The sequence below is a fragment of the Alosa pseudoharengus genome, unplaced genomic scaffold (assembly GCF_046254945.1).
Source record: "Alosa pseudoharengus isolate Yale_2024_CS ecotype anadromous, Long Island Sound unplaced genomic scaffold, YU_APseudo_1.1 YU_APseudo_1.1_scf_21, whole genome shotgun sequence".
Classification (NCBI taxonomy): domain Eukaryota; kingdom Metazoa; phylum Chordata; class Actinopteri; order Clupeiformes; family Clupeidae; genus Alosa; species Alosa pseudoharengus.
Window position 1 is genome coordinate 25,910,071 of NW_027468674.1, and position 13,025 is coordinate 25,923,095.

Here is a 13,025-nt window from a genome sequence, read left to right on the forward strand (position 1 = left end):
CGAACGTTAATTTTGGATGATAAAGAACTATATAATTATTGAAAAATCAGTGCAATGAGTCCAGATTTAGCTGTTTTTTTATTTGACCCATCTCATTCGTGTGCAATATCATATTTCTTTTTACTTATAGACTGAGTTAAATTCAAACCTATTGAGTCGACAATTTGTAGTATGATTTCAAGTATATTTCTTAATATCAAGTAAGGGTGCGTTGTGAGTTATATTGATTATAATAAATAACCTAGACTAGTGGTATATTTCTTTAAGTTGAAAGGTTAAAGTATTCTTCGGGTCAAAGTTCAAAGGACAAATTCGCCACCGCAGCCGCGACGTTGTTTGCAGAGGGCTGCAGGGGTGTTATACTACAATGGCCAAACATCATCCAGATTTGATTTTTTGCAGAAAACAGGCTGGTGTTGGTAAGTGCTATGTGATGGCCTCTATTACTTTTTACTGTTCATTTAATGTTCCTTGGTAAATTATCCAAAGGTGAATACATGTGTAACGTTTACTTGAATGAACAGGTTAGCCACGTTATGCTAACCATGCTAGCATAGAGTTAGAGACAGCCAAGTTATTGCCGGTTACAGTCGAGTTTAATTTTGTTTTTGTAGAAATTGTACACATGCCATTACCACAGCTTTCATAAATGTGCCGCGCATATAAGTGGGTAACAATATTTTGGCTGTGGATTGTCTGTTGGTCCTCTGGGCTATTGCTTAGCCTAGCCTCAAAATGCTAATTACACTAGCCACCTACATTAGTAAATAGGAATGCATGATCAAAGTAGTTTTCAAATGACTCATCCGCTGTGTGGTTTGTATGTTTTACAGCTATCGGGAGGTTATGTGAAAAATGTAAGTGTTTTTGTTCAAATTATTAATTTAGGTTTCAATTATTACATTGTGTTCAAATAATGTTCTCTTAACGTTTTTTGCATTTACACTGCGTTCAAACGTTTGGGGTCACTTAGCAATTTCTATTCCATTGTATACCAGCTGACTGCTTCTTCCCTAACTGGTTCTAATTCATATTTGCCCAGTGCTGAATAAAATAGAGGGATCACTGGTAGTAACTGTAAACTGTAAACAATATGTTTTGTTTCTTTTCTGTTTCTTTCAGGTGATGGAAAATGTGTCATCTGTGATTCTTATGTAAGACCTTGTACGCTGGTGCGGATCTGTGATGAGTGCAACTATGGATCTTACCAGGGGCGTTGTGTGATCTGTGGAGGACCAGGCGTGTCGGATGCGTACTACTGCAAGGAATGCACAATCCAAGAGAAAGATGTTAGTATTAACCTTTGCCATTCACATTTAGTCAAGTCAAGTCACTTTTATTTATATAGTGCATTTTTGTGCACAGAGTGCAACTCAAAGCGCTCCACACACAAAACATTCACACATAAGACGACTGATGCCGGACTGAGCAGTGTAGTTGCCAGCGTACCCGTGACACCAAGATATAAACAAACAAATTTACTGATTATATTTGTTAGAACATCACATTAGAGTGAATGTGTTGATAACTATGTAAGTGAGTATACTCTTTTGATCCCGTAAGGGAAATTTGGTCTCTGCATTTATCCCAATTCGTGAATTAGTGAAACACACTCAGCACAGAGTGAGGTGAAGCACACACTAATCCCGACGCAGTGAGCTGCCTGCTACAGCGGCGCTCGGGGAGCAGTGAGGGGTTAGGTGCCTTGCTCAAGGGCACTTCAGCCGTTCCTACTGGTCGGGGTTCGAACTGGCAACCCTCCGGTTAAAAGTCCGAAGCGCTAACCAGTAGGCCACCGCCACAGCTGCCAATGTTTCGTAATTACTAGGAATGCACAATATTGAATTTATGGCAATATTTGATAGGCTGATATTTCAAAACTCATTTTCAGAGGATGACATCCAGGTTCCAGAAAGTAAAAGTCCTGCCATATATTCTTTCTACCTGTGCACTTAACACAAGTGATCTCATTAATTATCTGATCTACCTGGCTGCTAATTAGGATGAGCTGGTTTACTAAATGGATGGATACTTGGCAGGACTTTCTGAACCTGAGGTATCCGCCTCTGCTCATTTTGGGCGATTGCCAATGCTGATACTGATATACTAATCTTTTTTATTTTCTTTTAAAGCAACACAATGCAGTTATTTTACCTTGAATAAAGGCTTATTATTATATTATTTAATGTCAATAGTCTCTAGCAAAGTCAAAATAAATAGTCAAAGTTTCTAGCTTTGCCATAGCATGCCCGCACTATGTAACATTGTTGATCGGGTAGGATCATGACCCATTTAGTCTACTTTTGACATACTGGATACTGTCTTGTCGCTATTTGACGCCAAGGACGCCATAAATATCAATTCTTCACTGATGTTGCTGGGTCTCTCCTGCAATAGAATGAACCATTTACTCTTCTTGTGATGACTTATTTGGTCACATTCCCTTTCATTCTACCCTAAATGTATACTAGTGGTTTTCTGCTGATACCAATGTCATAATTCATAACGATAATATCATGCATCCCTAGTAATTACACATGACACATTTGTTTTTATCATGCAGCACATAATAAGGTCTTTTAAACTTTTTGTTTGTACACAAGTAGTTGGTTTAATACATGCCTTATGATGGTTCATTCCATCACCTTGTAGGGGTAAAACACTAGGTCTGGACCTGTGTCCCAGTGAATTTGAATTGTGTTATCCGGTGTCCTGATGAGGTTGTTTCAAGTTAGAATAACCTCTTAACCAGTCTGACTCAAATGTGTTGTATTACATGTAAATGTAAATGATCATCTGTACAACCTACAGTCACAAACTGAAGCTGGTGTCAGTCAAAGTATTTCTGTGACATCTCTTCTGTTTCCATTCCTAAACAGCGTGATGGATGTCCCAAGATTGTGAACCTTGGCAGCTCTAAGACTGATCTTTTCTATGAGAGGAAAAAATATGGCTTCAAGAAAAGGTGAAGAATTGAGGCTCATGGGGAGAATGACCATTGTTTTTCAGATTCAGTTGTGAATTTCACATTTTTGTTCTTAATCAAGGGTTTTTCATTGTATTAAAGTTTCTTTTTTAACGAAAAATATTGTGTGTACTTTTTTAGAGACCGCTGTGAGGGTTACATTGTTTTTGGAAACGGAAGCACACAAGCCTTGTTGGTGTTCATTAGAGCACATATTATTTCTACCAGTGTTAACTAGTGTGATTTGTGTGTTGGTGCATAAGTTTTACAATTAGTTCCAACACTAAGAGAGCATGTGCTGAACATGTCTACTTTTACTAATCGTGGATGTTGTAAAAATGGTTGAATGTAATTGTACATGGCATTGGAGGCTTTTATGCTGTTTAGTTGACATTTACATGTATGTTATTTTATTAGCTGTCCATACCAAGTCATAGATGCCTAATGCCAGGGGTATTCTGCTATTCTGAGACATGGACAGAAACATTCTAACAAGCTAAAAGAAAATAATCACTCTTGGTGGACTGATCTAATATCATACCTTTAACTAGGACAGGTCAAATTCTTTGTTAGAGGGTTGACTGAGAAATCTTAGGCCTACGTCACATGACAGCCTCTCTCATATTGTAATGAAGTACATACCCACAGTTCCTACTGCTTAGGATAATTTTTGTAACTAGCTGAGCTCTTGTTGCAATGTATAATTGGATCCTTGGATTGGATCCTAAGATATAATTATGTATGCTAACTATATGTGTAGGCTGTGACACATTCGTAAAAGTGGTTCAACTCAGGCTGGGAGAGTGGGTGGGTTTTCAAAATACATAACAGGACATGTTTGTTCTGGCGTTGACATGCCATGAAGTTAACAAAGTTATTTAAAAAGTAGATATGAAGCAGAAATGCTAAACTTAAGTGGCCCTGGTTCCAGAGTTTAAGAAAAATCATGTTAACAAGAAATTACCCACTTCCCTCAGTCCCCCATAGACTATAAGAGGAAAAAGTATGCATAACGCTTTGTTGCCAAACATGCATTGACGAACACAATAAGTAAAATGTCTTTAATTCATATTTACAACACAATACAAGAAAAAGTGGGAGCAATTTGCTTTATACAAAACAAAACTAGGGGGGAAAGAAAAAACAGGCATGTTGGAAAATTTGAAGGACTGCTTGTATAACGGACTTTTAAAGGAACCTATTGCTTACAAAATTAACCAAAAAGAAAAATACTTTAAAAAGGTGGCCAGAATTGCAAGCCAGGAAGCTCGAGGGATTGCTAATGAGTCTGATGCTTCTCGCTCTGAATGCTGCTGTAACTGAATGGAAGCCCAATATAAGAAATATGATAACTGTTCAAAGAGTGTATATAGAAAACTAGATAAGTTGGACACTGAGGATATGCTGGCAAGGCACACACCTGACAAAGAACTTTCAATACAATTATAACATCAGATCCGATAAAAATTATTCCACAATCAAGACTGGATTACAGCACAATTTTAACTATTGAATTAAAATAATGTTATTTTAGGTTTAATTGCAAACATCCCAGAGTTCAGTGTGACTAAGTAATTTTGCCTGAATTGCTTTTTTCCCTTTTTTGTGAAGCTATACCATCATGGCCATTTCAATTAGCAAAGAGGATAAATAACAATCCTTGATCATGACCATGACATCACCAAACATAGTCCACTGTAAGTTAAACTGATCTCTATCTTACTACTGAAGCACATTATATAGACACAATGGTAACAAACAGAATTACATTGACTGAAGAGAACGGAGGCCCCAACTGAGTATCTGAATATGGGTTCCTGATATGTTACATGCTGAAGCCTGATGTAAACAGGCCAATTTAAGTGCTGTGTGGAGTCAGCTTAAGACACTTGAGGGTTTGGGGTCCTTGCCGAGAAAGTGCCGCCCTCTTTATACTGCAGAAGAAATGCATTTCAAGGATTTCCTGATATGTCGGTTGCTGAGGTGAGGAAACAATCTCGGTTGACCTGTGACCCAGTATACTGTAATCCAAAGGCCAACCATTTCTATTTCAGTTGAGGCCACTTGCGTGTGTTATGCTCAATATGGAACATGAGCTATATTAGGAGGCTTCTAACATGTACGGTACATGTCCTTCAGTCAGGTGACTGACCTCCAAAAGATCCCAGAGTATAATGGTGAACCAACACATGGCTCTGTATGGGGTAAACAAAAGTGTCTTTCTGAGTCCATCTGATACTGTACCTGTGGAACACAAATCTGAAACACACAGCCTTTTCTGGTTTTAACATAGGACAGTTATCAGGACAAGTCAGTAATACAGTTTTGTGAAACAACACCCACTCAGAAGGTAAGCAAAACATGCCAGAATCCATAGCAGTTTACACATGAAGAAGTTACTTGGTCTGAATGGCTTTCTTCTTTTATCTTAACAGAGATCAACTCTTGGGCTAAGTGAGTTTTGAGGATACATGCATTTAAACAAAAGTCAGGACAAACAGTTTACTGACAATCAGGACCAATCGGGTAAATGGTTTCACAATTAAACATCAGGTTCGATGTGCAGTTTCAACAAACTGCACAGGTAGACAGATTGTACACAACACTGCACTGCAAGCATGTTGGCCAGGAGGACCATGCATATCTACCGCTAACGAAGACATTTAAACTGAGCTCTGTGAGCTACAGTGAATAAATTACATACGTATATCAGTTAACTACCCATTAATGTAGGTCGTTGATTGCTTTGATTCACATAATTTTTTCCCGGACAGTGAAATTTGAAAATTTAAACCACTCAAATCAAACCACTAACATGACATGGAAGCAAAAGGGATCATTACTAGATAGAACTGACAAACCTAATTTGAAGCAAGCTGTGCCATGTCCTACCACTACAAACAGAATGTTGTGCTCATCTTATTTCTAATGCCCCCCTCCCCTAAACCAGTCCATTGCCATAAACAAAACATGACTAGAAATTGCTGCGTTGTATTAACAGAAAAATACTTTAGAATCCAAGACACTGTACATACATACATTAACAAAGGCAAATGTTTTGAAATAAAAACAACACAAAAAATAACCATGAAAGACAATACTGCGTCACGTCACAGTGACAGTTCATTCATTCAGCTCCCAATAATCCAGCTAACGACCCACTCATAGCCACCTTCTCTTCATCCTCTTCGTCTTTTAAAAGCACTGTACAGTCCTCGCCCCATTCAACTTACACACTACACTTCGGTGAGGTGTATAACCCCTCCTCCCCGATCCCATAAAAATATATATAAACTTTAATCTAAAGGTCTTCTGCCGGTTCACTTGAAAAAGAAGAGAAACAGGGGTCAGTCATGGGGGAAGATCACTGTTTGAAACCCAGATTTGACATTGACTTTTCAAATTGATATACGCACCCTAAAGTTGATATACAAACACATGTCGTTGTTTACATTTTCTAACGTTGCCATCAATGTGCTTACAATGCAAGTTGTAACTAGGCAACATAATGTGGCATTGTGCCACTGGAAGATAATACTATTCGTCCAACTGCGACTCTCCACACAACAGCTCTCCTCATTTCTAGAAAGTGTATAATGCACTGATACAAAGAGTGAGGACTAAAAATTCTGTTTAGTTTGGATGTTATGGTGCTATGGAGTGGCAGTGAGTTCTGCGGCAGCGGGGGTTTTGGGGGGGGCGGAGTTAAGCTAGGTGACTCTGCCTGCCCCATTTGAGTGTGTGTCCCAGCAATGGCCTTTCTTAGAGACTTACAGGGGTCCATATTTGGCCTCATAGCGAGATGCTACGTTTTTGAAGCGGCCATTTTCCTTCCGGAGCTCGGCCACCTCCTGTCGCAGCGCCGTGTTCTCTCGCTCAAGGAAGGCCGCGCGCACAGTGATCTGATTCTCCTTAAGTCGCCGGGCATCACGGGAGCGCTTGGCTGCAAAGTTGTTCTTCTTACGCCTCTCCCAATATCTATCATCCTGAGATAAGCCAAGGAAAAGAGCATTATATCACACTGGTTAAAAGCTACAAGCTCTAAGTTACTTATGACTGCCCTCAAATCACACTCTTCAATTATTTCAAACCCAATGAATCCAACATGGAGGTGTTAAGGCTTCATAACACAATTTACCTTCATCTCACATTACAGTGTGAAGCAAATCTTAATCAGACTATAGAAAAGTGTATAGGCACATGAACTTGTGCCTTCCATTATGGGATGGATGGATGAAGATAGATTTATAGTGTTGCATCCTCATCATAAATGTATTGTCCACAACATCTGAATGTCCTTATAAACCTTTACTTAACTGAGGATCCACATTTTCCTCACACTCGTACACAAGTCTTTGCCATTGCAACTACTTCCATATTGCTAACTGGATCACTTCTTCTATCACTAGCTTACTGTAGAACCTCACACTAGTGTCGGAGACTCTTAATGCACATAGTAACTCATTATTCTCCCATTTAACGGGAGATAGATAGATAGATAGATAGATAGATAGATAGATAGATAGATAGATAGATATAGACATGTCTTAACATAACTCACCTTCTGTTCTTCAGGTACAAACACTTTCTTGGCCTTCTTGATCATTGGCTGTGGCTTGAGGTCCTCATCTTTGAAGCGATGCTTGCGGGGGTTAAACAGTTCACCACCAGGCACACTGGAAAGCACCAGGTCAGTTGGGTCGGGTTCAAAGTTCACATCCACCTCGATCTCCTCTGGGTCGACAGGCTCCGGAGTCATGCGGTCCTTCTCTATAGTCACATGTAGAAGGTCAAGACAAGAATGCATGTTTTGAAAGTATGTCTTTTACAACATGTCCCTTGATTGACTTTTTCATGATTTATTTGTTTAAAGGTGCCATGTGTAATGTCCGCCAAAAAATCCATTCATACTCCACATTCCATAAAAGATGGGGCAGTATACCTCCAGAAAGTGAGTTGGTCTACCCTAAAGTAACAACCGAGACACGTGTATTGCAGTTTGGCTGGCGGTTATGTTGCCCGCATACCGCCTCCCATGGCCGAAACTGGTATTATGACACCTGTCGGGCTGTGGCTAGTAATTTAGCATGCTAATTCAGGTTGATATCTCTGCAGCACTATACCTTGTCTTACTGACCTGTGACATCCTCACTGATGACTTCCTCTTGACAATGGTCCAGCTCTAGAATGGGAAGCAGTTGGATGGAGGCAGATGGCTGGGCATTGTTGACCACACTGGACACAGAGGAAGATGTCTCAACCTGTGCTACAGACTCCTCCTTGCTTGGGCTCTTTTTAGATCTTTCTTCAACATTCTCAGAGATGCCATTCTCCATCAAGAACTCCTCCAGGTCCATGTATTCGAGGTGGAGGGTCTCCCCATCGAAAGGGATTGTCTTGTCCCAGATGGCAGGGGTTAGGGAGGCCGAGGGGCCTGTCCCAGTGACAGACCCCAGGAGTTCTGAAACATCTCCCGTGCACAGCTTGTCTTTGTCATTTTCTGAAACACCAAAGTTGACAAATATAAAATGAGTACAATCTGTCTAATCAAAATTAAGAGGGTTAATCAAAAACATGATCATGGATCTATAACTATACATACAACCTGTAAAATCTCCAAAACATGAATTAACATATGTTCAGCACCTAATATACATGGTCATTTTCTATTACCGTATTTTAAGAGGCTACACTTTACTTATTATTGAAATCAAGAAGCCTAGCCGTACTGACCCCATCTCCTTAGGCACAAAATATACATAGTATGCCTGTTTACATTTTTTTTAATGCGTCTAGGATGATCCGATCAAAAGTAGTCAGCTGAGACACATAGCTGTTTACACATGTATCCAATGTGTACGCTAGAGACGTTGCTGACCACTTGTCCTTAGATTCGTTATTGCCAAAGTCACGGGGACACATCAGAACGCATTGGCAGCTCTGGCGTTTAGGCCTAGACCTAGCCTCATTCTAGAGCACTAAGATGTTTACACTACAAAATATATGTGGCCAAATAGTAACAAGTGTTATTTCTAGTACAATGGAAATAAATGCGTCTCAAATGCACCTCATACCAATTCAGAAAGTGTTTGAGTGATCGGATCACAGTGCGTCTTGGTGATTGTTAACACTAGCCTTTTCAGAACCACTTGAGATCGGATCACCCAAGACGCATTTGAATATCAATTTTAAAGGATGTGAAAATGACTGATCTATAGTTGAATCCTTCAAAACAGTAGGAACTTAACTTTCACTCAAAATTATACATGACAAACTTGTGCTTTTGACCACAGATTCGATGTCTCCAACTCATCTCGACAAAGTGCGACCCCAGAGGATGGAGATGCACCAGCAACCATAACGAGTTACACAACCCATGAAACTTTAATTTCGATAAACGAAATATAAGGAAACATAACTGGTCTACTGGTATGTTACGTATTAACATACGATAAGCAACCTATGCATTTATTCACAGACCAAGTAAGCATGTCCATAATGTTCTGTAGACAGATGACCATAAAGCTTCCGTGTACGCATGCTAACAAAACAGCCTCGCCATCATCCCCTGCCCCCCCCATCATAGAACGTCTTCCTTGACTGTGCTACAACATTTGATCGAACAGTGAAGATCCATGTATGGTTTAAATACATCGAGACTATTCTGTGCAGTGTATGGGCAGTGTCTGGCCTGTGTGTCATATTGCCCGAGTTAAAAACAACGACCACAAACCACGGTTAGGCTTACCGTCGTCTCCTTCCAGTAGATTCGGCGGGGGTATTTCAAGAATTTTTTTTAAAGCCAGTGGAAAGGAACTAGATGTGGAGTCTGTCTCCAGTGTGATTGTAATGGGTTCAACAGACATTGTTGAGTTCTAAACGTAAACGGTAACTCCAAAAATAGGCAATAGGCTGTTAAAGGATGAGCAATAATCGACGATAGAATTTATGTCCTCTATCCAATACGCGCCCGGGCTCTGGTGAAGGCAACTTCACTCTACATTTCTACCAAACCTGACCCAACTCAGAGCTTCTACTAATTCAATATTCAAGCGAAACCGCGCCTATTTTAGGATAAATAAATAAATACAGGCCTCGGATAGGCTGCCCGTGTCCTCCTTATTTAAATATTAGAGTACATATGTCAAGAACCCGCCTATGGCACTCAAGCGAATGCTCATTGGCTAACCTAAAAGTTACATACCCCATTTTCCTAGACCATTACGCACAGTACCATAGCAAATTGAACCACAATGTATGCCATATTTTAAACACTTTAGTCCTGGAAAAGGCAATTGTCGTTTCCAGGACACATTTAGCCTACCTTGCAGAGTAAGAAAATGTTTAGCCTGTAGAAAGACTTATCCACAGTGAATTAACCTATATTCTGACCGGCTACTGCCCAACTGTCCGAAATTACCCTACAGCACAACTCACGTGTCCGCACATGTGTGTAAACACATTTAGTAAATATGCCACCACGCCCCTATATGTCTAGCTTGACTCTTGGGCGGAGTAGCAGAGTAGCACTATGGGTGTTGCAGTGATCCGCTGCGTGAACTCCTGCTCGGTCATGTCACCAACTTGACATGGTTGTCTGTGGGCCTACAGTCTGGTTTATAGCTTACCCAGCACCCAGCCAGTAGTCATAGCTCGTTGTCGAGCTAATTCAGACAACTCAGCCTACATCAAATTCTATTGATAGCACGATAACAGCCGCGAGGATATCCTTCACCAAACCAGCTCTCACCCGTTGCATTGTAGGTCATGGGTTACAATACATACAACAAAATACACGATACGCAGTGACGTTTAATTTGGCAGCAACTAAGGACATTAGTGTAGTCTACAACCAACCCATTATAAACAAATAGGCACATACTGTAGGGTATGCACATCTGCATACTACCCAATCACAGTTAAACGAATTGCTTTGCTAGCATCAATTCGCCTAATTGGTGTCCAAACTGTTCAAGGACATCAGTCGATGACTTAAGGCTGTTCCACAACACGTATGAATGCAGCTTGAGCCTTTCTTGGGGCACAATGCGCATGATATCTATGCTATTGCATTATGTATGTGTACTACAGGGGCACCTATGTGCAGAAGAGTGCATGGCATAACCTAGTGGTAGTTCTGTGTCGTGTTCGAAATAACGCACAGTTTATACATGCAGAAAAACGGACTTGCACAACTCGACTACTGCACAAGAGGCTGCGGACGGCCACTGTTTTGGAAATCGGTTTTCTGGCGGTCCGGTTGGCGACAAATGACCCACAGTTTTGCCAATCCCAACATTAGTCAGTTATTAGGCCGACCTCTAGTAGACCTATATTTATATAGGCCTATATTCACAACACAAATTAAATTAAAGGTGATCGTAGTCCAACAATGGACGGCATGCGCCTGCAGCCACTGGTCCAATCTACAAATCTGATGCTAGACCTGAAAAGATGCAATCACAGTTTTCTACAATATTTTTCATCGACTTGTTTCCAGACACTGCTCATTGCCTATGCAATCTCACCTGCACGACTTTGTGACCCGGTCAAATGTTAATCAATCATTGAGCGAATAGTTGTCAATGTAGGCTAGAATTTGGAGATAGCCTGCAGCTGTTGTCGTGTTAACATGGCTCTAAGGCAATGTTTTGGTTTTAAGACCATTTAATGATTTCTCATGCAAAAATCCGAGTCTCTTAAAGTTACGTAAGGCGAATCAGTGTGTGGCCTAACCATCGCATGAAGAATCAAAACGCTCGGGAACCGACCCAAGACAGCATAATAGCACATACCAGCTACAAAAGCGTTTATAAAAATTCTAAATGCCAAGTTCATGTTTACAAAAGTAAATTTATCCTCATTTCCGCACCTTCACAGTCTCCGTTAGAGACAACTACCAACAGTTGGCGACAGCCACAGGTGGTGTTGTCAGCATAAATGACAGTGTTGATACGAACACGTTTCACTCTTACATTTGTATTGTAGGAGGCCTGTATACCCTATTAAACTGGCTGTAATTAGGCCCTTTTTCTTTCACACGACAGACAGGCAGGCAATTTAACTCCAAATAGATGTCATTCGGATTTCTTAGACGATGTCCTCCGTTTTGCTTTTCCACAACGTTACTTATATAGGCTTTATTAATAGGTTGCAAGAATGTTTTTTCACTGTGGGTTAGGCGTCTCCTTTAAGGCAAATTGTATGACAGAGCTGAGAAAATATCACTTTTACGCAGGAGGAGCGTAAGAATGTGTCCACAAATATGAGCATGTTGTTGAATGTATAGCCTAGTTCTTACCGTCATCAAAGTTGGGGATTGAGAATGGATACTCAAGCAAGGCTTTGAAAATCTCCGGAATCTCTGAAGACATCCTGGACTATTAGACACCAAGGCTAGGGTTTTCACATGTACCGTCTGAAAGGTCAAATTGATTTGTCACTCGTCAGTTCTGAAACTTTTCTTGAGCTCATAAGGTCCGAGGTTCGTAATGTGATCAATAGGTTACTCAACAAGTCCAGCCCACACCTATGGTCACTGACAAATCAATGCTCACAGTGGGAGAAAAACACCTCCTTGAAACGTTTGTGAGTTTCCAATTGGTTCTATGTAACGCCATTTCCGTAGCAAAAACCAACGGCATCAGTCTTCTCGTTATCTAAGCCACACGGGAAAAAAAAACATGTTACGAAATAAGTGAAGTCGGACAGAACATAGACAAACATTTTCTTAAATGTTGTCCTCTCATTATTTATTGTGATAATCAAACGTGCAAAATCGGAGCTCAACATTTTCGCGGATCGACGTGACGATGCGCAAGAATAGAATGTCCTGGTGCATCTATTGCATATTTAATATCTTTGCACTCCAATGTAGGCTACCACATCCTTCGAGCTTCCCTTCCATATTTCGACACGGTAACATTAAGCAATTTAGCAATAAGACATCATTAACTTATCACTACAAGTGCAACACGTAGACCCAGTTGCATTCCATTCTAGGTTAAATAACGGGTGAAAAAACGTGGCGAGGAATCGGTGACCTCCCCTTTCCACTACC

The 13,025-nt window shown here is 40.4% G+C and overlaps 2 protein-coding genes across 3 annotated transcripts; one reads left to right on the forward strand and one right to left on the reverse strand.

The window, feature by feature from the left end:
* The first annotated feature begins 307 nt into the window (after positions 1 to 307).
* phf5a (PHD finger protein 5A) lies at positions 308 to 3,086 on the forward strand. The gene is made up of 4 exons (XM_076298335.1): positions 308 to 419; positions 834 to 857; positions 1,123 to 1,289; positions 2,880 to 3,086. The coding sequence occupies exons 1-4, from the start codon at positions 368 to 370 to the stop codon at positions 2,967 to 2,969; spliced, it is 333 nt and encodes a 110-aa protein (XP_076154450.1). The 5' UTR covers positions 308 to 367; the 3' UTR covers positions 2,970 to 3,086.
* A 925-nt stretch (positions 3,087 to 4,011) lies between these two features.
* tefa (TEF transcription factor, PAR bZIP family member a) lies at positions 4,012 to 12,479 on the reverse strand. 2 transcript variants are annotated; one of them, XM_076298318.1, is made up of 5 exons: positions 12,267 to 12,479; positions 8,103 to 8,465; positions 7,527 to 7,735; positions 6,740 to 6,951; positions 4,012 to 6,288 (listed from the first exon to the last, which is right to left on the reverse strand). In XM_076298318.1, the coding sequence occupies exons 1-5, from the start codon at positions 12,337 to 12,339 to the stop codon at positions 6,267 to 6,269; spliced, it is 879 nt and encodes a 292-aa protein (XP_076154433.1). In that variant the 5' UTR covers positions 12,340 to 12,479; the 3' UTR covers positions 4,012 to 6,266. The 2 variants fall into 2 exon arrangements, with proteins under 2 accessions (XP_076154433.1, XP_076154432.1); XM_076298317.1 differs by lacking the exon at positions 12,267 to 12,479 and adding an exon at positions 9,714 to 9,982.
* Between the last annotated feature and the right edge of the window lie 546 nt (positions 12,480 to 13,025).